Source organism: Coregonus clupeaformis, chromosome 27, assembly GCF_020615455.1.
Source record: "Coregonus clupeaformis isolate EN_2021a chromosome 27, ASM2061545v1, whole genome shotgun sequence".
Taxonomy (NCBI): Eukaryota; Metazoa; Chordata; class Actinopteri; order Salmoniformes; family Salmonidae; genus Coregonus; species Coregonus clupeaformis.
Genome location: NC_059218.1, coordinates 19908955 through 19935329, shown reverse-complemented (window position 1 = coordinate 19935329; position 26375 = coordinate 19908955). Strand labels below are relative to the sequence as shown.

Below are 26375 nucleotides of genomic sequence, written 5' to 3'. Positions count from 1 at the left end.
CCTGTGCTCCTGGCTTCCCTGGGTCACCTCTGACCCCTGAGACTCCAGCCACCCCCTGAGAATACAACAACAAGACAACATTAAATTTACCAAAAGGACAAATGCCATTCACCCTGCATACAGTATCAGTACTGTAGAATTAGGTTATGAAGCAACTGTTACCAGAGGCCCTGTTTTGCCAGGAGGTCCGATGTCTCCGCTAGTCCCAGACTCCCCCTGGAGAAAGAGAGAGACAGAGAAAGCAGATTGGAATTACAGATCTGCTCTGAAGTAATTGCTTTGATTTTTTGGGGTAGTGGAAGCATTTCGCATTTCCCTATCCTGAATTGCTCCTCTATTTGATGTACAGGCCAGGGAATCAAGTCATTACCTTCTCTCCTTCAGGTCCATCTGGCCCTGGAGGCCCCCTGGGGCCCATGATACCCTGAGAAGAAGCAGAAGAGACCAATGAATCACTGTCACCCTGACAACACTATGTCCAACCGTCTTTCCTGCGATTACTCGCATCCTAACTCCTGGCCTCCTTCTCAACCATATTGGAGGACTAGATTCAAGGTCCCTCCCTTCAGGTCTTCTTCTCCAATCGGTTTTGAGAAAGAAGCAAAAAAAGAGGATGTGAGGAATCGAGGAAAGATAAATTGAGAAAGAGCCTAACAGAGCAGAGAAGTCTAATGTATTGGGAATATATATACAGTGGGGAAAAAAAGTATTTAGTCAGCCACCAATTGTGCAAGTTCTCCCACTTAAAAAGATGAGAGAGGCCTGTAATTTTCATCATAGGTACACGTCAACTATGACAGACAAAATGAGAAATAAAATTCCAGAAAATCACATTGTAGGATTTTTTATGAATTTATTTGCAAATTATGGTGGAAAATAAGTATTTGGTCAATAACAAAAGTTTCTCAATACTTTGTTATATACCCTTTGTTGGCAATGACACAGGTCAAACGTTTTCTGTAAGTCTTCACAAGGTTTTCACACACTGTTGCTGGTATTTTGGCCCATTCCTCCATGCAGATCTCCTCTAGAGCAGTGATGTTTTGGGGCTGTCGCTGGGCAACACGGACTTTCAACTCCCTCCAAAGATTTTCTATGGGGTTGAGATCTGGAGACTGGCTAGGCCACTCCAGGACCTTGAAATGCTTCTTACGAAGCCACCCTTCGTTGCCCGGGCGGTGTGTTTGGGATCATTGTCATGCTGAAAGACCCAGCCACGTTTCATCTTCAATGCCCTTGCTGATGGAAGGAGGTTTTCACTCAAAATCTCACGATACATGGCCCCATTCATTCTTTCCTTTACACGGATCAGTCGTCCTGGTCCCTTTGCAGAAAAACAGCCCCAAAGCATGATGTTTCCACCCCCATGCTTCACAGTAGGTATGGTGTTCTTTGGATGCAACTCAGCATTCTTTGTCCTCCAAACACGACGAGTTGAGTTTTTACCAAAAAGTTCTATTTGGTTTCATCTGACCATATGACATTCTCCCAATCCTCTTCTGGATCATCCAAATGCACTCTATCAAACTTCAGACGGGCCTGGACATGTACTGGCTTAAGCAGGGGGACACGTCTGGCACTGCAGGATTTGAGTCCCTGGCGGCGTAGTGTCTTACTGATGGTAGGCTTTGTTACTTTGGTCCCAGCTCTCTGCAGGTCATTCACTAGGTCCCCCGTGTGGTTCTGGGATTTTTGCTCACCGTTCTTGTGATCATTTTGACCCCACGGGGTGAGATCTTGCGTGGAGCCCCAGATCGAGGGAGATTATCAGTGGTCTTGTATGTCTTCCGTTTCCTAATAATTGCTCCCACAGTTGATTTCTTCAAACCAAGCTGCTTACCTATTGCAGATTCAGTCTTCCCAGCCTGGTGCAGGTCTACAATTTTGTTTCTGGTGTCCTTTGACAGCTCTTTGGTCTTGGCCATAGTGGAGTTTGGAGTGTGACTGTTTGAGGTTGTGGACAGGTGTCTTTTATACTGATAAAAGTTCAAACAGGTGCCATTAATACAGGTAACGAGTGGAGGACAGAGGAGCCTCTTAAAGAAGAAGTTACAGGTCTGTGAGAGCCAGTAATCTTGCTTGTTTGTAGGTGACCAAATACTTATTTTCCACCATAATTTGCAAATAAATTCATTAAAAATCCTACAATGTGATTTTCTGGATTTTTTTTTCTCAATTTGTCTGTCATAGTTGACGTGTACCTATGATGAAAATTACAGGCCTCTCTCATCTTTTTAAGTGGGAGAACTTGCACAATTGGTGGCTGACTAAATACTTTTTTCCCCCACTGTATGCCCATTGGACATTGATCAATGCGAGTTAATGTCAACAAGAAACGTAGAACTATGAGTGACATATAGTAGTATCTGGTAGTGGTCAATACTTGTCAGAGAAAAACATAATTGATATAAATATCGCTTCCTGACTCACCTGTAGCCCTGACAAGCCTGCAGGTCCTATTCCTCCCATAAATCCTGACTGACCCTGGTGGACACAGCACAGAGGTGGAGTACCAGTCAACAAATTGATCACCCAAAGCCACATCTCAAAAATCATATTGCAAATCACTTCAGTTGATTCCGTTTGATGGTTTTAAAGTGTGTTGAACATAAGCTAGAATGTGCAGCTCATTAGGTATTGTCATCTGAGCACTCACCATAAGTCCGATGTAGGCCTTTTCTCCTTTTGGTCCCTTCTCCCCATTCTCCCCCAGCGGCCCCCATGGACCCTCCCGCCCTGTTGGCCCCAGAGGCCCCACATCACCCTGCAAATAACAGCCATGTCAGTCAGACATCAGGATGATGTAATTTCAACCTGTTTGTAATTACGTTAGTTCAACTACATTTCAACCTGTTTGTAATGATGTAATTGCAACAAATTTTCAACCTGTTTGTAATGATGTAATTTCAACCAGTTTTCAACCTATTTGTAACCACTACCCAACACCTCTATGGTCATGTCAATAATTTGTGTCCAAAGCAATAGATATGAATAGAATAGATATGCAGTATACATACAGCACATTCACATTGATGCCATAAATATGTGAATCACTGTGTGACGAAAGTCAATGTTTGTTTACCTTCTCCCCTTTGGAACCTGGACCACCGGCATCGCCAGTAGGTCCAACATCACCCTAAGATCCAAAGGAGACATCTCAAGAGTTACACTGAGAGTATAGTGTATGGTCTGGTTGTGTGTATGATGCATGGGTAAAGGGATATGTACTAGGTGCACATGTGAGAATTTACAGGTGATGGTTCAGGTAGGTACAGTAGATGTCAACTGACATAGGCATGCTCACCTCTTTTCCCATTGGTCCATGAGAGCCTTGCAACCCTTTGAGCCCCTGTAGGCCTCGATCTCCAGGCTGCCCTGGAGGACCAAGCTTCCCACAAGGCCCTATGTCCCCCTGGAATACATGTGAAGTAGAAGAAGAAGAAGTATTGAGAAGTGAAATATATCTTTAAACAATGTGTTTGTAGAGGCATCATTGTGTCACCTGTTCCCCTTTTGTTCCTGGTGGCCCCTCCAACCCTGATTGGCCAGGAGTACCCTGGAAACAGGAAATGGAAGAGAACTGTCAGAAAACTCACCTGCCTGAAACATTAGACTTCCTATTCGAAGTGTGTTCTACCAACCTGTTCCCCATCCAGTCCAGGAGGACCAAGAACACCAGGAGGTCCCAGCATACCCTGTGATGTTCCAAAAACAGTGTGGTTTAACACACAGCACATCAAACATTGCTAGATCATACATATTTTGTGTTGCAGAATTCCGGCAACTTTCCCAAATCAGTAGGGAATAAGCAGGACATCCGGAATCCTCCAACCAGGATATCTTGAATACCGGAGAATTTGGGGGAAAGTTACCGGAATTTTGCATCCCTAGACATATTATTATCATCATCTCATTATATTTGCTGTACTTACCATTTCTCCTCTTTCCCCTACTGGTCCTATGAGTCCACCAGCACCTGAAATTCCCTGGGAATTGGACCACATAGGGTTTAAAATGGTGGACAACACAGCATCACACTGAAACATGGCTAAAGGGCTGTGCTTGGCATCGTAAACCATGCCAAATAAGCATCCAATGGGTAACGAATCGTAAGCCATCTAATAAATTACTAATTCATTGATTGATTTCACCCACTGAAACCTGACAAGAAATGCATCCAACAGGCATCGATGTCCCACACGAGATTATACAGAGGTTCTACAGAGGTTACAGTCCTCAGAGGTTGTTTAGAGGAGAAGAGAGCAGCGGCTGGAAAGTACACACTCACTGGGATTCCTGCTGGTCCGTCAGGGCCTTGTGTCCCTGGAAGCCCTCTGCTTCCCCTGGGCCCCGGCTTCCCTGTCCCTCCATCTGAGCCCTGCAGACCCGGGGGTCCCTGGAACACACAGGTGAGTAGCTTCATCTATTAATCTGTGGTCCTCTGTAGCTCAGCTGGTAGAGCACGGCGCTTGTAACGCCAAGGTAGTGGGTTCGATCCCCGGGACCACCCATACACAAAAAAAATGTATGCACGCATGACTGTAAGTCGCTTTGGATAAAAGCGTCTGCTAAATGGCATATTATTATTATTATTAGTTACCATTGTGTATTGTGTCTACACATTTGGTCTGGCCAAGCATGACTAACTGTACATTGACAGTGTATTATAGAGCATAAATATGTAAGAACATTTTGACTGTTGATGGAGTAGTGATAAGGCCTTTTCTGCTTTAACTCACCTGTAGGCCCTCTGGCCCTGTGGGTCCCAGATCCCCCAGCCGACCCTGAGGAGAAAACCAAGGGAGATCATTGATGAGGAAAAGCATGGACTACAAAATACAGCCAATGACCATCACATTGCGGATTGATTTTTCAAAGGAGATATTTGGGAAATGTAGTTCTGGTATCGATTGACCCTGGAAGTGATTCCAGTTGATCTCACCTGAGGTCCAGGAGGGCCTCTCTCCCCAGGAGGTCCTGATAAACCCTATAAAATACAGCCAAGTAAGCACAACCTCAATACACCCATCACTCAAACTAATGCCAGACAATGAAGTTGTCTACAAGGACTTGTCACATACAGTATGTGGACTTGTCAATGATAGCACAGTTACTTACTAGAGGTCCAGGCTTCCCAGTAGGACCAGGCAGGCCTCTCACACCTGTCTCTCCCTGAGACACAAATACACAGTCCATCACAATAACCACTAAACATTTGAAAGGAAATACACATAGAAACATGTGATGCTGGTGCAGGTCTGGGATGGTTGTTTGGAATAATCACTGACTGCAAAACTCATATGAGTGTCCTTACCCTCTCTCCCATGTGTCCTGTTGTACCACGCATTCCTATGTTACCCGGGAAACCCTGGGGGCAAGAGAGACACAGGAGTGGTAATATAAGCACGTTGCACACACACGATGACAAAACAGAGACATTCTCAGTGTGCTGATCAAACCCATTGCCCCGTACGCCCTACAGAAGCATCACTTACATATATGCCTACTGGGCCCTGGGGTCCCTCCACACCTTCCTTCCCTGTGAAGCCCTGATGGGGAGAGACAGCGTCACACACACACGGTTCAAAGCTGTCCTATTGAGAATCACATCAATCACTTCTATGTTAAATGTGTCACTCACCCTCTCTCCCAGCAGACCTGGAATACCTGTTGGTCCTGTCCATCCAGGTGGGCCCTGTCAATGAGACAGAAGTCACTCAGGCTACACGCTGTGTGATGATGGCCTTAGTCCAACACTAACTCTGTTCACGGCTCATCATTGCAACTAGTCATAGATTATATAGGAATGCCTGCCAGATCATTGTGCATGTTTATGATAGCAATATCCACAATCAATGTCCTATTATTGTTGGTGGAACACAATAACTTAAAGTGTCCAGTTGGAATAAACTTTTGAGGCTTTCTAGACTCACCGAAGGTCCTGTGGGGCCGTCTGGACCTGGCTCTCCAGCAATGCCCTGGTATCCCTTGATGAAGGACAAGGAAGGTGAAAGAGTGATGGAAAGAGTAAGAGTAGAGAAGAGAATGAGAGAATGATGGGGAGAGGAAGAAAGAAGAGCTCGGAAGCTTATCGCATGGGTGTAGTCGATGAGAACATTAAAATGCAAATAAAAAACGAATTGGAATTGATTACATATAATCCAATTAAAATGTATGCACAATACTGTGAGTTGATTCTGTGTTTAATTGAGTTGATTACTTTTTTGCTATTCAGTTGTTTAATTTACCGCTTAATGACTTTGTAATCATGAGTTAATTTGACCAATTATATGCAGGCTATTCAGTAATTGTGCCTCTGGTTATGTACAGAGGTTAACTGTACCCAATTTAATGGGCTACCTCGTTTGTCGTTACCAATAATACCACCTAATAATGTAAACATCAACAATGGAGTAAAGCCCATGTTCATTAAATCAAAGAAGAACTTTCAGCTATCTAAATTGAAAATCTTTAATCTTTATTTTGAGGTTTTTATGGATATGCTGATGGCAGTGGCACATACATTTTTCAAATTGATAATCATTGGTGTATTGCCCACATGCAAATCATTTCTCTTAACCATCCCTCTTCCTCTGCTTCCTACTTCTGTCTCCCCTCACTGTTCTCCCTGCTTGGTGAGGAGTCTATATTTAAGCAATAAAGCCTGAGGGGGTGTGGTATATGACCAACATACCACGGCTAAGGGCTGTTACGCACGACGCAACACGGAGTGCCTGGATACAGCCCTTAGCCGTGGTATAATGGCAATACACAAACCCTCGAGGTGCCTTATTGCTATTATAAACTGGTTACCAACGTAAATAGAAAAGTACAAATGTAATGTTTGTCATACCCGTGGTATACAGTCTGATATACCACAGCTTTCAGCCAATCAGCATTCAGGGCTCGAACCACCCAGTTTATAATACAGTATATAGCTGAGGTTGTAATACAATACACTGGCCAGGTCACAGACCCTCTGGAGGTGACTGACTGGGGTAGAAACCACTTTTACACCTCCTCATATTATATTATCCACACCCCATACACTCATACGTTTATGTGAGAGTGTGTGTGCGTGTGTGAATGCACAGCTGTGTGTGTGTGCGCGAGTGTGAAACCACCAGTGTGTGTGGCGATAATGAAATATCACTGACCTACCGCCTCACACTCCTAAACCTTTTACTGCTCCCGTTTACAAGCATAGAGAGACCTGATATCGTTAACTAGCTCGGTAGCAAGTAGCTGAGCTGAGCTGGGAGAAAATAGCTGAGCTGGGAGTATTACAGTATATCATTGACCAACCAATGAATTTGAACATAAAGGTCATTATGAGACTGAGTATAAGAAGTTTTTATAGTTACTCAGTTTCCTAGTGACCTTTAAGTGAACCACATGTATTGCGTATGAGTCTCTATGATAAGCCTATGCATACTGTTAATGTATCTTCTTGGTCTTACCTTTAGGCCTTTACTGCCAGTTATTGCCACTGAACCAGAGAGACCCTGCAACACATGAGAAACGAATGTCAACTCAATAGACACCAACAGAGGTCATACACAAGCATTAATGTGAATAAGACACATAGGGCTGACCATTAACAACTACAGTAACTACATAACTACACATTTAAATAAGGACACAAATGCCATTCATCTTGCCATATTAATGTTAGAATGCAATGATATAAGGTTGAAGTTGATGAGTGATGAATTAAAGTTGAAAATGCATATTCCAGTATGTCTGCCCCACGTACAATGACAATCACTTGTGAATCTGTCACATGAAGCAGGGTTGTGAAGATTGCCATCAGCTGTTCAGAACCAGAATGACTACAGTTCATTATCTGATTACAGAAACGCTCAGGAGTAGGGTTGCAAAATTCGGTAACTTCCAGGAATTTTCAAACTGGGAATTCTGGAAACACTGGACATTTTGGGAAAGTTACCAGAATTTCTCAACCCTACTCAGGAGACATTTTACTATAATCCTTTCTGATTACACCTATAATTTTCTTGAGCAATACTTTCAAATATTTTCTCAATGATCTGCCAATATATGCAGTGCAGACAGGAAAAAATCTGACAAAAGAAACATTGTTCTTTGGCAGTCTATTTTGTGTACATGGCATAGTGAATACAGTATATACAAGCTCAGTGTTTTCCGGGGTGTGATCACTGTATTGAAATATGATGTAGAATGGGAACCTGTGTACCAGGCTTTCCTTCTGGTCCCTCTGTCCCAGGAGGGCCTGGCAAGCCCTGTTGGAGACAAGTGGAAACACACACACACACACAATAAGTGTACTGTGATTACGTAATATTCAGCAGCCTGATGGAAGGTCTTCCGTATTAGTTTTTAGTCAGCTCCATTAGATAAGCCCATACAACCTTGGATACCCTTTATCACCAAGCAAGTGTTCACATCTGGAGTTTTACCACTTAGCTAAATTACTGAGAAAACAAACAGATATTTCCCTCCACACACACCAGTAGAGGCTGCTGATCAGAGGACGGCTCATAATAAAAGCTGGAATGGAGTCAATGGAATGGTATCAAATAAACTCAGCAAAAAAAGAAACGTCCTCTCACTGTCAACTGCATTTATTTTCAGCAAACTTAACTTGTGTTAATATTTGTATGAACATAACAAGATTCAACAACTGAGACATAAACTGAACAAGTTCCACAGACATGTGACTTACAGAAATGGAATAATGTGTCCCTGAACAAAAGTAACAGTCAGTATCTGGTGTGGCCACCAGCTGCATTAAGTACTGCAGTGCATCTCCTCCTCATGGACTGCACCAGATTTGACAGTTCTTGCTTTGAGATGTTACCCCACTCTTCCACTAAGGCATCTGCAAGTTCCTGGACATTTCTGGGAGGAATGGCCCTAGCCCTCACTCTTCTGGGATTGAGATCCGGGCTCTTCACTGGCCATGGCAGAACACTGACATTCCTGTCTTGCAGGAAATCACGCACAGAACGAGCTGTATGGCTGGTGGCATTGTCATGCTGGAGGGTCATGTCAGGATGAGCCTGCAGGAAGGGTACCACATGAGGGAGGAGGATGTCTTCCCTGCAACGCACAGCATTGAGATTGCCTGCAATGACAACAAGCTCAGTCCGATGATGCTGTGACACACAGACCATGACGGACCCTCCACCTCCAAATCGATCCCGCTCCAGAGTACAGGCCTCAGTGTAACGCTCAATCCTTCGACGATAAACGCGAATCTAACCATCACGCGACTCGTCAGTGAAGAGCACTTTTTGCCAGTCATGTCTGGTCCAGCGACGGTGGGTTTGTGCCCATAGGCGACGTTGTTGCTGGTGATGTCTGGTAAGGACCTGCCTTACAACAGGCCTACAAGCCCTCAGTCCATCCTCTCTCAGCCTATGGCAAACAGTCTGAGCACTGATGGAGGGATTGTGCATTCTTGGTGTAAATCGGGCAGTTGTTGTTGCCATCCTGTACCTGTCCCACAGGTGTGATGTTTGGATGTACTGATCCTGTGTAGGTTTTGTTACACGTGGTCTGCCACTGCGAGGACGATCAGCTGTCCGTCCTGTCTCCCTGTAGCGCTGTCTTAGGCGTCTCACAGTACGGACATTGCAATTGATTGCCCTGGCCACATCTGCAGTCTTCATGCCTCCTTGCAGCATGCCTAAGGCACGTTCACGCAGATGAGCAGGGACCCTGGCCATCTTTCTTTTGGTGTTTTTCAGAGTCAGTAGAAAGGCCTCTTTAGTGTCCTAAGTTTTCATAACTGTGACCTTAATTGCCTACTGTCTTTAAGCTGTTAGTGTCTTAACGACCGTTCCACAGGTGCATGTTCATTAATTGCTTATGGTTCATTGAACAAGCATGGGAAACAGTGTTTAAACCCTTTACAATGAAGATCTGTGAAGTTATTTGGATTTTTACGAATTATCTTTGAAAGACAGGGTCCTGAAAAAGGGACGTTTCTTTTTTTGCTGAGTTTATATGGTTTCCATGTGGTTGATACCATTCCATTGACTCCATTCCAGCCATTACTATGAGCCATCATCCCTTCAGCAGCCTCCACTGACACACCCACACACACACACACAAACTAAAGATCTGCTGTTCTGCCAACATAGATATTGCCCATTGAGGCGTATACTTTATATCTGATTTGTCAAGAATATTGATGTATTCTGCAATGCAAATTGATCAAGTAGATGGCTCCACTAGTGTTTGTCTGTGCATGGTCTGTACTTACCGGTTGACCAGGCTGGCCAACATTCCCTCTCTGTCCCATGCGACCCTGGGTAGAAGAGGGCAGTGCCAATCAGGATACCATTCAAATATCAAGAGCAGAACTTAAATCACGCTTTACTTAATACTGGAGTTGCAAAATTACAGAAACTTTCCCAAAATTCCCAGAAATTCAAAATCCCAGAAATGCTGGATAACCTGGACATTTTGAAAATGTTACTGGAATTTAGCAACCTTCATAAACACATTCAATAGGAGAGTGTCCTACCTTGGTTCCTCTGTGTCCAGGCTTGCCGTTGCGCCCATCTGTTCCCCGATTCCCCTTCAAAGAAACGCAGAGATATTTAATAGACTACAGCTATGTCCCAAATAGCACCCCATAGGACTTTGGTCAAAAGTAGTGCACTATATAGGCCGGGAATAGAGTGCCATTAGGGGGACACTATTTCAGGACATGAAATCCACAGTTTTATCATCATTTTGACCAATCCTAACAGGAATACTGATAAAAGAATGACATTCTAAATGTTACATTCATTATGATGCATTCATTTTTAAAATCTTCTCTGACCTTCAACCCCTCTCTGCCCAGTTTTCCCTGAGGGCCAGTCTCTCCATTCTCCCCCTGAAAGACAAGACCCAAAATCCAAACAGTCTTCCAGTGGAAAGTGTCAGTCTATAACTGTAAGTGATAAGGCAGAGAGGCTGCCTACCTCAATTCCTTTAGTGCCAGGTTGACCTTGGAGTCCTGTAAAGCCAAGGGGGCCACTGGGACCCCTCTCTCCCTGAGGCCCTTGGATGCCTGAAGCACCCTGAACACCCTGAGAGATATAATGAGAGAGCGAGAGAGAGAGAGAGAGAGAGAGAGAGTGGGAGAGAGTGGGAGACAGAAACAGATAAATAGGTAACTCACAATACAGACGTAAAAAGTATGAATCAACAGTTTTAGTTTTGCGGAATGTGTACAGGTCTCCAGAGGCCGGGTTCTTACTCTCTCCCCCTTCGTTCCAGGGTTTCCTTTATCCCCGTCTGGTCCTCTTTTACCCTGTGGAGATCAGAGGTCAGTTGTCAGAGAGGGGTCAGAGGAGGGCAAGTAAAGTAAGTAGCTGAAAAGCATGCAACCTGATTCTTCATTGTGTTTTGAATCAATCCAAGGACAACACAAAAATGGATTCCATCTAATTCAAAATTAATTTCAGTAAATGCAGTACTAATACTTACAGTAATACCAGGGAAACCCATTGGACCTTGTGTTCCCAGTGGGCCCTTCAATCAAAGAATGACAGAGAATGGATTGAAGTGTTAGTTCCTTTTAGTTAGTCTCACTTCAAGTAGATAGAATGGATAGAAATCATGGCTCCACCAAATCTTCCCTTTCACGATGATCATTTGTCTGATCTATAGCCACACTTCGGCCACACTGACTGACAATGTAAACTGACTGACTGACTACTGTCTAACCAAATGTTTTATGACACACCATCTGATAACAGCATAATATAATATATATAGTATGTGTAGAGTTTAGTGACAGCTGGAGGAGCTGTCAACCTAAACATTGCCTAGAGGATGTCTGGATAACAGCCAGAGTTAAACTCACATGTAAATTGCCTGGGGATGGGTTTCTATGGCAATCTAGCAGTTTATAACCTCTCCAAATGGGTCATTTAATATCATACGAAGATACAGTGTGGTCATCATTCAGACATCAACGTGACCTTGACTTGCCCATTTTAAAGTGGAGTTACTTTCTTAAGTTAGAGCCTTTCATCCATTAGCTTAGACCAGCTCTACCACAACCCACAAAAGCTAGAAGATGGAGGACATGGGATACACAGAGAGTAGTATAATCTGTAGCCTAATACTGTGACACAGCTCTGCCACATGGGGGCACTGTGAGGTTGCTGTGTGTGTGTGTGTGTGTGTGTGTCTCTCTATGGAAGGAAGAGTGGGGTTTAGGTGGTCAGTCCACTGGATACTATGCTACTCACCATGGGCCCCTCGAACCCTAGCTCACCCCGGATACCCATCATCCCCATTGGCCCCTGAGGAAGACAGAGAAAGGAAGGAAACAAGGAGGTTGGAGAGAGACAGGTATAGTAGTTTGTTTTACTAGAACAGAATGAACTTTACCAGAGAAGAGAGGAGAGACTTACAGGGTCACCTTTTGGACCAGGGGCACCACTCATCCCAGGCTGTCCCTGTGAAAATATAAAACAGTACAGATGACCTTTAACCCCAGATATTAGACATTACTATGGTGAGAAATCCCTCCGAAAAATATATGTTTCCAAAGACAATCATCTGGTCCCAAGTCTCTGTTAGGGAAAGTTACTGTGCAGCTGATTGAGACTGACCTGAATTCCCCTGAGACCTGGAGGCCCACTCTCACCATCTAAACCCTGGGGCCCCTGGTGATATAAACAGAAACAAGGTCATTTTAAAACGTGTATAGTATGCGTGTAATATTTCCTTTATAGTCTAACAAGCATAGAGCATGGAGTTCTGTTGAATGTTACCCAACTTCAGGCAAGAAAACAGAAGACAAATGTCTCCTCTTACCTGGGGGCCTCTGGGGCCAATGACTCCAACAAGGCCCAACTCTCCCTAGAAGATAAATGGAGGTTACCTTTGGCAAAGACGGACATGCACTTAGATTTTTTTTTATCCAAAAGGGTTATTCGGCTGTCCCCATAGGAGAACCCTTTTTGGTTCCAGGGAGAACCCTTTTTGGTTCCACGTAGAACCCTTTTGGGTTCCATGTCGAACTCTCTGTGGAAAGGGTCCTATATGGAACCCAAAAGGGTTCTACCTGGAACCAAAAAGGTTCTTCCTGTAACCAAAAAGTGTTCTCTTATGGGGACAGATGAAGAACCCTTTTAGGTTCTAGATAGTTCCTTTTTTTCTCAGAGTGTACTCAGAAAGAGCTGCCAATAAAGTACTGTAAGTGTTAAGTTTATACATTATCTAAAATAATGGGAGGACCCTCGTCTCCTTGGATCAAAATGTAATCTCACCTTTGAGCCGTTAACTCCCTGAGCGCCGACAGAGCCTGTGAAACCAGCGGCTCCCTACGCAAAACAAAAATACACACACTGAGTGATATGATGTGGGATGACTGACATACAGTAGCATTAGGAATTGGGGCCCATTAGAATACTGTGTTTTACTGTATGTTGGAATACATAGTAGGGAAAGTCCAGACTCCTGTTGCCTGCCTACTCACCATTGACCCAGGAGGCCCTGGAGGCCCATCAAACCCAGCCTCCCCCTGGAAAGTCACAAACACATGGACACAAGTTAATGACACGCTCAACTTTTGTGATAAACAATGGCCAGTAAGTATCAGTTTATTTGTGTGTAGTATTGTTACTGTGGGTCACTCACATCAGGGCCGGGGGGGCCCTCGGGTCCCGTGGCCCCTCTGACTCCCTGAGGCCCCTGAAGAGAACACAGACATAAGGGTAAACCTTTAGGGTTCTGGTAAAAAAATAGTGCACTATAAAGGAAATAGGGTGCTATTTGGAATGCATACGGTGAGAGAAACACTTACTGGTGGACCAACAAAACCGTGACGGCCTGGTAAACCAATGGAGCCCTACAGGACAAACAAAGATCAGATCCTAAGCTTTCAATTGAGAGGACTATTCACACAAAAGTTATCAGCAACATGCATACTGAGCATTACAGGGATATGAGAAAATAAAATCAAGATACATTTGATGTAAACTGATGTGAATGGTACAAGCCAGAGCATTCAGATCTCATAGTACTTACTCTTTCCACTAAGGGGCAGCATATTCAAACGAATCATCTTGACCGGTGAAGACTGGAGATCTATATAAATCAGTCTGGTACTCTAGTAATTACGGAACAATCATACTTAAGTCAACAATCATACTTCAGTCAAAATTACCTTCTCGCCCGGTTCTCCCATACGGCCTCTTGGACCCTTTGCTCCAATAAGGCCCTATAAGGCATTATAAAGGATGTTATAAAGCATTATACATGTGTACTTCATAGAAAGTGTTACTGACTTATGCTCTTGATTAGTACTCTTCATTAGACCCATGTTTCAGAATTCATAATGCCACTGTTTCACTGTCCAACCCTTACCTTATCCCCCTTTTCTCCTTTAGAACCTTCTTCTCCCCTGTACCCCAAAGGTCCCTAAGCAAAATGAGACAGCAATCATTGATATAATCAGAGATATAGCATCCAAAATGACCCTATATAGTGCACTACTTAGGGCACTACTATGGGCCCTGGTAGGGCTTTGGTGGTCACAAAATTTAGTCACCTGGGGATTGTCAAGCAAATAACTACCGGTCTCACGGGAATTGACCGTTTATTAACATAAACACATTTAGCATCTCCTGGTTTCAACACATAGCCTACAAGCCACTGATGCAGACCTTTGGAACAGCTACATATAAAAAAGTATAATAAATCCTTATAGTTTAGCCTACACCTTCACAATAAATCCATTATTTATTTTAGACAGGTCTGAAGAAAATGTAGTCTATTTCAGAAGAACAGAATAGCATGCTCTGAGTTGTCCTTATGTTACGTCCTCATCTGGCTATGCCATATTGCTGTGGGCTACAGTAGTTCATTTAGAAAACAAGATTTGCTTAGAATTCTGTGGCATTCTTTTATATAATTTTATAGTATGAAGAATACAATTGAATAAAGCTGAATAAAACCGCTATTCTGTGTTGAGCGGTTAACAAAGAAACAGGTCCTCCTATGTGCTTAATTTAGAATTATTTATGCAACTTTAGTTGTTCTACAAATGTTGGGCTATATTTTTAGATTTTTAATACATTCTAAGGCTGCATAATGAAACTAATGATGATTTGAAAAAAGTTGCATGAAAGGAATGAGCTCTGCTTAGTTTTTTTTTAGCAGGCTGCACACACTTCATCAGTCTCTCATTCACAATTTGACAAGTACTTGATAATGCCTTGAATTTCCCGGCAAAATCCCCTTTGTGTGGCCGTAATACCCCCTAGAAAAATCCATGCCTTTTGCGGCCAGTGGCCGTTGTGCCCTTGGACTGAATATAATAATTATAATTCCCTTCTCCCCGACTGCTGCGTGCTCCGAAGCACCTCTCACTCACATGGCTCTCCATCACGTGATCGGGTCTTTCTCACAGGCTACAAGAGAAGACAGACATCGGGGACACAACTGCGCACATTCTTATCCAATTCCTTGGTTCATTTTGAATATATTGGAAGAACTGTCCACATTTACTTTTCGTCAGCCAACAAGATGAGTAGGCCTAACGAACAGCAAAAGCACTAGCCTATGTCAATCTATTATCCCATATAGTACAAAAGTTGACATATTCTATTCTATGCAATAAATCAATATTCCAAACAGTCTGGGACAGTTGTGGGATGCGATAGATCCCAAATTAATACAATTACTGGCATCAAAAAAACTTTTTTACACAATGAGGCTGATGCAACAGATCAGAACGTTTAGCTTAAAATGTTGATAAACTATTAGGCTATTTCTTCACATTATAAGCGCAGTAATATGCACACGGCAGTAGGCTATAAGCGTGAATGTTCCATTTGCGGGAAAACACCATTATCAAAATTAACCGCAAATGCGATTATTCCCCAAACTTGAAACTCATGCGCTGCTTATGAATGCCAGTTAGGCTCTACACCCCCTGAAAAGTGGATTAGTGTGCTTAATTTTAAGAAGTTATTTGGCCACTTTACAACCCTTATCAAAACATATAGGCCTATGGGCTAGGCTACATGAGGTGTGCGTCTATGATTCGAAAAAGTCAACCAAATAAAATACATTGTTTCTTGCCTTAACCTGGGCATTATTCACAAGTGATAATATATCATCCACAAGTAATATGCTAATATTGTCACCCATCAGACTATTATTGATTTAATATTTAATCTTGTCTTTACATATACTAAATAACACATGTGAGGAATTTGTTTTGATTTAGAATGGACCATTATCATGCACCCGTCTCGAAGCAAGAGGAAAAATACATATCGTCTATGCACTTAAATAGCAAATGGAGGATGCTTGTCTAGTGGTTCATTTTCATGCCAGCCAGGTAGGCTATAGTCCTGTTGTAAAGAGAAGCAATGTGCTTAATATTAGGAAAGTTGAAAAATAAATATAGTAGGCCTAGCCTATGGAAAGCTGATGGGATCCTCCTCTTTTTAATAGAGGCCATCACTGTGTGTTCTCACGCAATTGCATAGCCTATAGAAATGTTGCACAACATGAGCTCATGGGCTCTCATGAAGTGTTTGATTAGATTTTCGATTACATTTGAATTGATGTCAGAGTGATTAGAGGGACAATAGAGTGCTGAGTACCAGGCAGTTAGCATGTTTGGTAGGCTACTAATGGCCATCAGCAGCATCAGAGCTTGGAGAAGCCTAATTACAGTAACTAAACAGTCACATGGAATTTGACTGACTTCATGACTCGTGACTGCCGGTGTGGCGGTAATATGGTCATATAACAGCCCTAAGCCCTGGTTAAAAGAAGTGCACTAAATAGGGAATAGGGTGCTATTTGAGGCTAGAATGGTTGATTCTGAGAAGAGATGGGTTCATAATGAGAAGGTTATCACGTAATAAGTCACTGAGTGGTGCCCTTTGACCTCACCTGTCGCCCAGGATCGCCCAGCGTCCCAGGCTGGCTGTCCTGCCCATTCTCTCCATCTTTCCCATGGAGCCCTGCTCTGCCCACCACACCATTTGGTCCCGGCTCACCCTGCAAAACAATAGACACCACCACCCAATCAGAGGCTGTGGATCAGTGACAGAGACACCACCACCCAATCAGAGGCTTTGTGGAACTGTGACAGTGAGGAAACCTCCTAACACACCTTGGTCATGTCCCAAATGGCACCCTATTCCTATAGGGCACTGGTCAAAAGTGGTGCACTATATAGGAATAGGGTGCCATTTGACGAACCCCCGGCACTATTCCTGCCCAACAGGGTGGCACTGAGAGCTTATCAAGGGGGTGAGAAGCTAGACTTCAGACCTCCTCATCAATAACACTGCTCTGCAAACAGGTGGAGACCATGTACAAATCTGAAAGCTTAAACACCTGATAGCAGTGTGGAGTCTGTGAACTGTTATATTTCTGGGCCTGAACAGTGATTGATATTGTACATTCATTTATTTTACCAGGTAAGTTGACTGAGAACACATTCTCATTTACAGCAATGATCTGGGGAATAGCTACAGGGGAGAGGAAAGAGCCAATTGGGATGGGGATAATTAGGTGGCCATGATGGTATGAGGGCCAGATTGGGAATTTAGCCAGGACACCAGGGTTAACACCACTACTCTTCCAATAAGTGTCATTGGATCTTTAGTGATCACAGAGAGTCAGGACACCCGTTTAACATCCAAGCCGAAAGACAGCACCTTACACAGAGCAATGTTCCCAATCACTACCCTGAGGTATTGGGATATTTTTTTTAGACCAGAGGAAAGAGTGACTCCTACTGGCCCTCCAACACCACTTCCAGCAGCATCTGGTCTCCCATCCAGGACCAACCCTGCTTAGCTTCAGAGTACGCTGCTGGCTTACGTGTGTGTGTGTGTGAGTTTGTACATGCAGAAGCAGACCAAACTGATAAATGAGTTATCTGGTGCTGTTGGATATAGAAGAGTGAAAGGGAGAATGATGTATTTCACCCCGGCATCCAAGCATGCCCGTGTTTGGCCATGGCGAAATTACTCATACGCTCTCCTCTTCGGACACGTGCTAAGCAGTGAGAGAGACTTGCCACAATGGTCATTCTGTGAATGCATGCACAGATGAATAAATGTGCACACAATCTCTTGCACATATACATACAGTACACACTATACACACGCACAAACGCACACAATACAGCCATTCTCCACGCCACGTGTGTGCCACACAGCCCAGACACCATAGATTTTGTATTGGGGAGGGAGAGGAAGTATTTACAACTGTACCCAAAACCTCAGCAGTCTTTGATGTGGGCCGTCTTGTTAGGCCATAGCGTCTGTGCTTTTCTTTATTGCTCAGTTCAGCTGAGTTCTCTAACAGGCTAAGACACAACACGGCAAAGCCTCTCTGTCGTTGCAGCCAAAATGACACCCTATTCCCTATTTAGTGAACTACATTTGACCAGGGCCCAAAAGGAATAGGGTACCATTTAGGATGCAGCCTTGATTTGATAACAGAAAGGCCTGCATACTCTATTTGATCCTAATTACCACTTTAATGACAACGTTTCGATCCAGAAGTTTTTCGTCAGGTCACCTTAGATCGAAATACAGTGTGCAGACTTTTATTTATATTTTTTATGTATCCTTTATTAGCTCAGCACCTATGCTTCTAAGGATGTGCGTGTGACCACAAACATTTATTCTGTCATTAGTACTTACCATTTCTCCCATTATTCCTGGAGGCCCTCGTTGGCCAGGATCACCTGTTGGCCCCTGGGTGAGGTGTGTGAGTGTGAGTGTGAGAGGGGGAGAGACAGACAAATGTGTAACTCACAATACAGAGGTCAAACAGTATAAATCAACACTTTTGCTGAGTGTGTAGACTAGAGAGAGAGAATGATCAGGTGTTCATCTCAACTATATCATGCCATATAAACCAGTATTCATGGTATACTACCCAGATGATGATACCCTCCAACAAACCTAAAGTAGGACCAAATAGTGGTCTCACTCACCTGTGGGCCTGGCTTCCCCATCTCCCCAGCTGGTCCTGGGGGTCCCTGCTCCCTCTGCAAGCAAACAGAGAACAGAACAGTGTCAGGAAGAACCATACCTACTGTATTTTATGACCCATATACTCAATAAGACCCTAATTGTGTTCCAAATGGCACCCTATTCCTGTTACAGTGCAGTATTTTTGATCAGGACATTTTTTCATTTTTTTTCTTCATTTTAGTCATTTAGCAGACGTTCTTATCCAGAGCGCCTTACAGGAGCAATTAGGGTTAAGTGCCTTGCTCAAGGGCACATCAACAGATTTTTCATCTAGTTGGGTCGGGGATTAGAACCAGCGACCTTTCGGTTACTGGCACAACGCTCTTAACCACTAAGCTACCTGACGACCCATAGGGCTCTGGTCGAAAGTAGTGCACTATATAGGGAATAGGGGGCCATTTGGGATGCATTCCCACCCAGTCAAGTCCCAGTCATGGGAGCGATGTCCCTTACTTACAGGCCAGCCAGCGTAGAGCAACTGGTAGAAAGAGGTTTGCTGGAAGAAACATGGTGACATGGCAGATTATTTCAAGTTTCACGAGTCAGATTTGTTTTTATTACATAACAAAAAAGAAATGTATTGCCTATGTTCCATCATTCATATCATTGCCATCTTAATGGGACATTTCACTCATAAATTAAAGTGCCAATGTTTTCAGATGCTTTCACGACATTGGTTGTGTAGATCCAGCTATACGCCTCAATCCCACATTTCTTGGTTTTCCTGCTTTTATTCAGTGCCAAATCCTCTCAAAACAAAGCACTGGGGCTAAAATAAAACCTATTTTCATCATCCTCACTCAATAGATAATGCAGCACAGTATCAGTTCAAAGCTCAGTGTAACAAATCTCCCATCACTACTCTTTTATTCTTACACCGCATCTTTATTCAATAATGTCCAAGCAGTTTTCCATCACGCTGATCGTCATGCCGTATTATACAGATTGCAGCTGTGTTCAGACTCAGAGCAGGCAGGAAGATTAAACTGATGAAGGATGGATGGAGCCCGGCTCACACGCACCAACAGTGTGGGGTCAAAGACCGTACAGCGAATCTGGGAAAACCTCTGGGAATACTAGGGTTGCAAAATTCAGGTAACATTCAAAAAATTCCCAGGATTTCCAGAAATCAAATACATTTTCTAGAAATAACTGGCCATTTTGGGAAAGTTAACAGAATTTTGCAACCCTACACAAGCAGTCTATAGGTTCATAGCATCAGACTGTATGTCCCCGCAGAGATGGGGTAAGGCTAAGGTGCGAGCTGGGGAGAGGTTGTGTGACAGCTGGGGGTTGGGATTTAGGGGTGGAGTTGAGGTGTATCAGGTTTCAGTTGGGGGTTGGAGTGAGGTTCAGGTTAAGCGAGATGGGGTGACGTTGGGGTACGATTCGGGGTGGAATGAGGCTTGTCAACTCACCTGAAAAGTAGCCCACTCCTCAACGGTGTTCTTCCACAGGTAGAAAGAGGGCAGGCCAGGTGGGCCGGGGGGGCCTGGATCCCCCTGTCGCCCTGCACGTCCCTCAGGCCCCAGCTGGCCCTGTGAGAAATATAATAGGTATTGGTTACAATATCTACACCTAGAATAAACTGAAATTATACAGTCAGTCATATCGGACTGTGAGAGAAAACAAATGTACAGGAGGACTTGGAGTCAAAGAGAGGCTGAAGAGGCTAGGGGTTTACAACTATAAACATTCATTATTATCTGTACTTCAGTTGTAAAAAATTAATCTGCTCACGCTCTGGTCCTATTGCAATTCCATAATTTACTAGGACACAGTAAAGGTGCATTGAAATGTGAGGAGGTCAAGCAGACTAACCCAACATATAATCATACACCATTATGTAATACATTGAAACCACCTCAAGCAATTCCTAAACGTCAACTCCTCCTACCTTGTCACCTTTAAACCCACGCAGGCCAGCGTGACCAGGAAAACCCTGGAGAAAGTAAACAACAACAGAAAGAGAGTGAGAGAGAGAGATCACAGAACATGAGACATTAATTCAAGTTCATTCAGAGATGTAGTGGGGTGCAGAGGGACATCCCTCTCAACTTCTCATATAGTTCCTGTATCATACAATCAAATGTGATGTAACCGATGCCCTAGCAAGCTCAAGCACAACAACAAACAACACATTGATTAACAGATTAATCCTAAAATCCAAAAGAGTGTTGACAAAGAGCCCCTGATGCATCATATCCATCTACAGCTTAATAACGTACTGTTATAAACATTAACTACCAAATGGGTTACAACATCCACCCTGTCCACTATTAACAGACTGAGACAGGCAGACAGTCAGAGGAGAGCAGCTGACCCCAGTAAAACTTCCCTTTACCAGGGTTTCCACTGCGGCCCGTCTCCTATGAAAGCCAAAAGCCATTACCTTTTAGAAGTCTTCCTCCCCACAGTTTAGATGCCCATTAAGCCAGTTAAAAAGACAAGCTTTCAGAAGCATAAAGAGCACGGCGATACAGCCATACATTTAACCTTGGCCCCACTGCCCTGTGGAAACGGTGGAAGCTGCAAAGCATACCAGCGCAACCAACAAAATGGCTTCCTCTTAGTGGGGAGAAATAACAATCCAGCAACATCAACCATCTGTAACGACAGACGCTGGGAGACAAGAAACAAGAACAGCGTGAGGATTTAATAATAAATAGACATGAAACAAAGCAAGAACAGCGTCTGGACGAAAGAAACAAAACAACATCAATGCAGACATGGGGATCAAACTGAGGAACAGACAGATACAGGTCATTAAGCAGTGATGAAGTCCAATGAAGAGCTGATGCGCGTAACGATGGTGACAGGTGTGCGTAATGATGGGCAGCCTGGGAGCAGGCATGACACCATCACCAATCAACCACAAGGAATATGGTCCAGTACATTCAACACAAAAGAAAACGTAGATGAATGTTTCTGGTCTTTTTAGTCAGCTATCATTTATGTCACGTCATGTCAACACGAGTCCGTAAAGCTTAGATAACACAGAAGATTTACATGCAACAAGGACATAAAAATTCCATGGAATGCCGTCCACGTCCCTTCTAGAGAGTGGTGTCAGGGGATATAGCCAGACCAACTTCACCTATCATTGTCACACACAAGCATGCACGCACACACACATACCCTCCACAGGCCTGACATACAGCATGTTGTCAGTGAGTACGAGTATCTGGGGTTGATTATTAATGATTTTTTTTATTACAATGTGTCTGTTAAGTAAATAGCTAACCATATGAATAAGCCATGGGTGGCCTACCATTTAAATGTTTAATTTAACTGTTTGATTAATTGGTGCTACCTATTATTACTTGTGCTGTAGCAGTATGGGGGCACAGAAATTATACTTGTGTTAATGCTGTTTTTAACCATACCTGCAGATTTGACCTTGGTGTAGGTAAATACATGACAAATGCTGCTATTTAAGGCGATATGGGCTGGGAAACTATACTGCATCACCAGTGGCTATTTATATATTTTTTAATTGGCAGAGATTTTACAGCATGCCAAATGAACATCTATGTAAAAGGGTATTTCTACGGCTTGCGATGCTGCTACTGCAAAGATTGTTTTTATATACCATGTCAAATCCTTTTTAACTCCATCCATATGACTCAATTCACTGATACAGACAGAGTGTATTTTAGAAATGAACGTAATGCTTTTGAATCAGCACTTTTAGAGAGCAATGAACCAACTGATAAACAAACCTGAAAGTAACAAACTGTGCAACTACTGCCTTTTTAAATGCACTTTTGGGATAGAACCTTATGTACTTACTGTTTTATCCAAGCAATATAGAAGCTTGTTTGCAAAATGTAGATGTCAAGTGGCCCCTCGCTATCGAGACTGGGCGATACACAAACACTCTCATAGATAAACGTATATGTACTTTTTGTAATGATGGTCCCATTGATACTGAAGCTGATGCCTTACTGTGGGTTATACAATGAAATTAGGGATTATCTTTTTTGTCAGCTGTCCAGACAAAATGAACATTTTAACGGTCTTAATAATAATAATAATAATAATAATAAACTAGGTGACATTTTATCAGGTAAATATACAATTCTCCAACGGATAATTTTTTTGCTATTGTCCTTTTATCCACTGTCCTTTTTTTTGTTTATGCATACATGTGTATAGATTATGTCTGTACTATTATAGATGACACTGGTACCATGTTTGACCGTGATTGTTTTTAGGGTTTCAAAACTCAATTTGAGTGGTCCACAATGTGTACCAAAAAAACAAGCTGTATTTTGTATTATTGTATTATTGTTCTAACTCTAAACTTTATATCACCATGGCCAGGAGCCCATAAGACCCTACTGTAGCCTTGCTTTACAGGAGAGGGTGCTTCATTACTGCAGCCTTCCCCACTGCAGAGCCTTTTACTCTTCCTTCATGTTTTCTACAGCCGGGATTAATCACATTAATGGTGCTGAGTGATCCCAGACCTTTATAGCAGCCAGATAGCCAGGCTGTGGCTCCAGGACAAAGGCCAGACTGGGCCAGATGTTGCTCCATCTGGGTCTGGTTCTGAAGAATCTAAGGGGCCCGGCCCGGTCTGGCCTCGTAAACCAGGTAAACCTCTGATTGGGCCGGATAGAGGAGCTTCATACCCCCTCCACCAATTAAAGAGGCTTGTCGATATGATTGTTGTGGCTAATGCGGTAATGAAGGCGTTGACACTTGTGCCATTTGGACTGTGGAGTTGCTAATGTGAAGAGAGGAACATGAAAGATATCAGAAGACAGTACAGGTGCATCAAAGCTGGGACCAAGACTGAAAAACAGCTTCTATCTCAAGGCCATCAGACTGTTAAACAGCCATCACTAGCACAGAGGCGCTGCTGCCTACATACAGACTTGAAAATCACTGGCCACTTTAATAAATGGAACACTAGTCACTTTAATAATGCCACTTTAATCATGTTTACATATCTTGCATGACCCGTCTCATATGCACAGTTGAAGTCGGAAGTTTACATACACTTATGTTGGAGTCATTAAAAAAACTTGTTTTGCAACCACTCCACAAATGTCTTGTTAACAAACTATAGTTTTGGCAAGTCGTTTAGGACATCTACTTTGTGCATGACACAAGTCATTTTTCCAACAATTGTTTACAGACAGATTATTTCACTTATAATTCACTGTATCACAATTCCAGTGGGTCAGAAGTTTACATACACTAAGTTGACTGTGCCTTTAAACAGCTTGGAAAATTCCAGAAAATGATGTCATGGCTTTAGAAGCTTCTGATAGGCTAATTGACATCATTTGAGTCAATTGGAGGTGTACCTGTGGATGCATTTCAAGGCCTACCTTCAAACGCAGTGCCTCTTTGCTTGACATCATGGGAAAATCCAAAGAAATCAGCCAAGACCTCCGAATAAATATTTGTAGACCTCCACAAGTCTAGTTCATCCTTGGGAGCAATTTCCAAACGCCTGAAGGTACCACGTTCATCTGTACAAACAATAGTACGCAAGTATAAACACCATGGGACCACGCAGCCGTCATGCCGCTCAGGAAAGGAGACTCGTTCTGTCTCCTAGAGATGAACGTACTTTGGTGCGAAAAGTGCAAATCAATCCCAGAACAACAGCAAAGGACCTTGTGAAGATGCTGGAGGAAACAGGTACAAAAGTATCTATATCCACAGTAAAACGAGTCCTATATCGACATAACCTGAAAGGCCGCTCAGCAAGGAAGAAGCCACTGCTCCAAAATCGCCATAAAAAAGCCAGACTACGGTTTACAACTGCACATGGGGACAAAGATCGTACTTTTTGGAGAAATGTCCTTTGGTCTGATGAAACAAAAATAGAATTGTTTGGCCATCATGACCGTCGTTATGTTTGGTGGAAAAAGGGGACACTTGCAAGCCGAAGAACACCATCCCAACTTTGAAGCACGGGGGTGGCAGCATCATGCTGTGGGGGTGCTTTGCTGCAGGAGGGACTGGTCCACTTCACAAAATAGATGGCATCATGAGGAAGGAAAATTATGTGGATATATTGATCTCGACATCAGTCAGGAAGTTAAAGCTTGGTCGCAAATGGGTCTTCCAAATGGACAATGACCCCAAGCATACTTCCAAAGTTGTGGCAAAATGGCTTAAGGACAAAGAAGTCAAGGTATTGGAGTGGCCATCACAAAACCCTGACCTCAATCCTATAGAAAAGTTGTGGGCGGAACTGAAAAAGCGTGTGCGAGCAAGGAGGCCTACAAACCCGACTCAGTTACACCAGCTCTGTCAGGAGGAATGGGCCAAAATTCACCCAACTTATTGTGGGAAGCTTGTGGAAGGCTACCCGAAACATTTGACCCAAGTTATACAATTTAAAGGCAATGCTCCAAATACTAATTGAGTGTATGTAAAATGCATTGTTGGTTAAGGGCTTGTAAGTAAGCATTTCACAGTAATGTCTACACCTGTTGTATTCGGTGCATGTGGCAAATAAAATTGTGAAAACTGAGTTTAAATGTATTTGGCTAAGGTATATATAAACTTCCGACTTCAACTATATATACTGTATTCTATACTATATATTGCATCTTAGACGATGCCACTCTGATAATGATAGTGACATTTGTGTGTATTATGTTTTTGTTGTAGAACTGTTAGATATTGCTGCATTGTTGGATCTAGAAGCACAAGCATTTCGCTACACTCGCAATAACATCTGCTAACCATGTGTATGTGACCAATACATTTGATTTGATTTTAAGACACTTACCTCCTTTCCTGGGGGCCCCATTCTGCCTGGGGGCCCTCTCTGGACCCTATACTTCTGGCCATCAGAGCCCAGAACCAGGTCCCCTTCCCTGGATACGATGGTCACAGTGCCTGGGCGTTCTGGTCCTCGTTCCACAGTGATAGCACAGTCAGGGTTTGGGTCAGGCTGGGTGGGGATGTGTGTGGTGGGTCTCCTCTCCTCAGTCACAGCCTCCACAGGAGGGGCAGGGGGCACTGAGGTGGGGGCGAGGGCGGTCCATGAGGGGGTCTGGGGCCCATCCGCCTCCTCCCTCAGCAGGTTAAAGTCTGTGTGCTCTGGGTCCAGGGAGGTCTTTATCTGAGTCTTAACGACGGAGGGCTTCTTTGAGGAAGACCCAGGGTCCAAATCAATAATGATGTCATCCGAGGGTTTCCCGGGAAACAGGCTGACACTCCTCCCTCCAGAGTCTGTTGTCTTCTTGTCCGTGGTGATGTTGTCCTCCAGGTGTTTGGAGGAGGGCTCAGGCTTGCCCTCATGGCTGCCCTTGGGGCCCTGCCTGCTGGGTTTCGACTGAGGATTAAGGTGTCCCCCCTGGAGATTTGGATCATCCAGGTCTATGTCTTCGT

General features: G+C 43.5%; 1 protein-coding gene across 1 annotated transcript in view; it reads right to left on the bottom strand.

Annotated features, from left to right (window-relative positions):
• Positions 1 to 25791, bottom strand: part of si:ch211-196i2.1 (collagen alpha-1(I) chain) — a 36569-nt gene extending 10778 nt beyond the window's left edge. The window contains exons 1-43 of the mRNA XM_041851675.2: positions 25771 to 25791; positions 20908 to 20952; positions 20429 to 20548; positions 19468 to 19506; positions 18971 to 19024; positions 18675 to 18728; positions 16906 to 17013; positions 14362 to 14415; positions 14162 to 14215; positions 13799 to 13843; positions 13633 to 13686; positions 13472 to 13516; positions 13263 to 13316; positions 12808 to 12852; positions 12603 to 12656; positions 12402 to 12446; positions 12237 to 12290; positions 11467 to 11511; positions 11237 to 11290; positions 10959 to 11066; positions 10817 to 10870; positions 10514 to 10567; positions 10250 to 10294; positions 8208 to 8261; positions 7461 to 7505; positions 5934 to 5987; positions 5642 to 5695; positions 5496 to 5549; positions 5315 to 5368; positions 5119 to 5172; positions 4943 to 4987; positions 4740 to 4784; positions 4289 to 4396; positions 3933 to 3986; positions 3642 to 3695; positions 3503 to 3556; positions 3305 to 3412; positions 3083 to 3136; positions 2657 to 2764; positions 2431 to 2484; positions 371 to 424; positions 163 to 216; positions 2 to 55 (exon numbers count right to left, since the gene is read on the bottom strand). Of these exons, the coding sequence (XP_041707609.1) occupies positions 2 to 55; positions 163 to 216; positions 371 to 424; positions 2431 to 2484; positions 2657 to 2764; positions 3083 to 3136; positions 3305 to 3412; positions 3503 to 3556; positions 3642 to 3695; positions 3933 to 3986; positions 4289 to 4396; positions 4740 to 4784; positions 4943 to 4987; positions 5119 to 5172; positions 5315 to 5368; positions 5496 to 5549; positions 5642 to 5695; positions 5934 to 5987; positions 7461 to 7505; positions 8208 to 8261; positions 10250 to 10294; positions 10514 to 10567; positions 10817 to 10870; positions 10959 to 11066; positions 11237 to 11290; positions 11467 to 11511; positions 12237 to 12290; positions 12402 to 12446; positions 12603 to 12656; positions 12808 to 12852; positions 13263 to 13316; positions 13472 to 13516; positions 13633 to 13686; positions 13799 to 13843; positions 14162 to 14215; positions 14362 to 14415; positions 16906 to 17013; positions 18675 to 18728; positions 18971 to 19024; positions 19468 to 19506; positions 20429 to 20548; positions 20908 to 20952; positions 25771 to 25791 (2520 nt within the window). The remainder of the gene's footprint in view (position 1; positions 56 to 162; positions 217 to 370; positions 425 to 2430; positions 2485 to 2656; positions 2765 to 3082; positions 3137 to 3304; positions 3413 to 3502; positions 3557 to 3641; positions 3696 to 3932; positions 3987 to 4288; positions 4397 to 4739; positions 4785 to 4942; positions 4988 to 5118; positions 5173 to 5314; positions 5369 to 5495; positions 5550 to 5641; positions 5696 to 5933; positions 5988 to 7460; positions 7506 to 8207; positions 8262 to 10249; positions 10295 to 10513; positions 10568 to 10816; positions 10871 to 10958; positions 11067 to 11236; positions 11291 to 11466; positions 11512 to 12236; positions 12291 to 12401; positions 12447 to 12602; positions 12657 to 12807; positions 12853 to 13262; positions 13317 to 13471; positions 13517 to 13632; positions 13687 to 13798; positions 13844 to 14161; positions 14216 to 14361; positions 14416 to 16905; positions 17014 to 18674; positions 18729 to 18970; positions 19025 to 19467; positions 19507 to 20428; positions 20549 to 20907; positions 20953 to 25770) is intronic.
• Between the last annotated feature and the right edge of the window lie 584 nt (positions 25792 to 26375).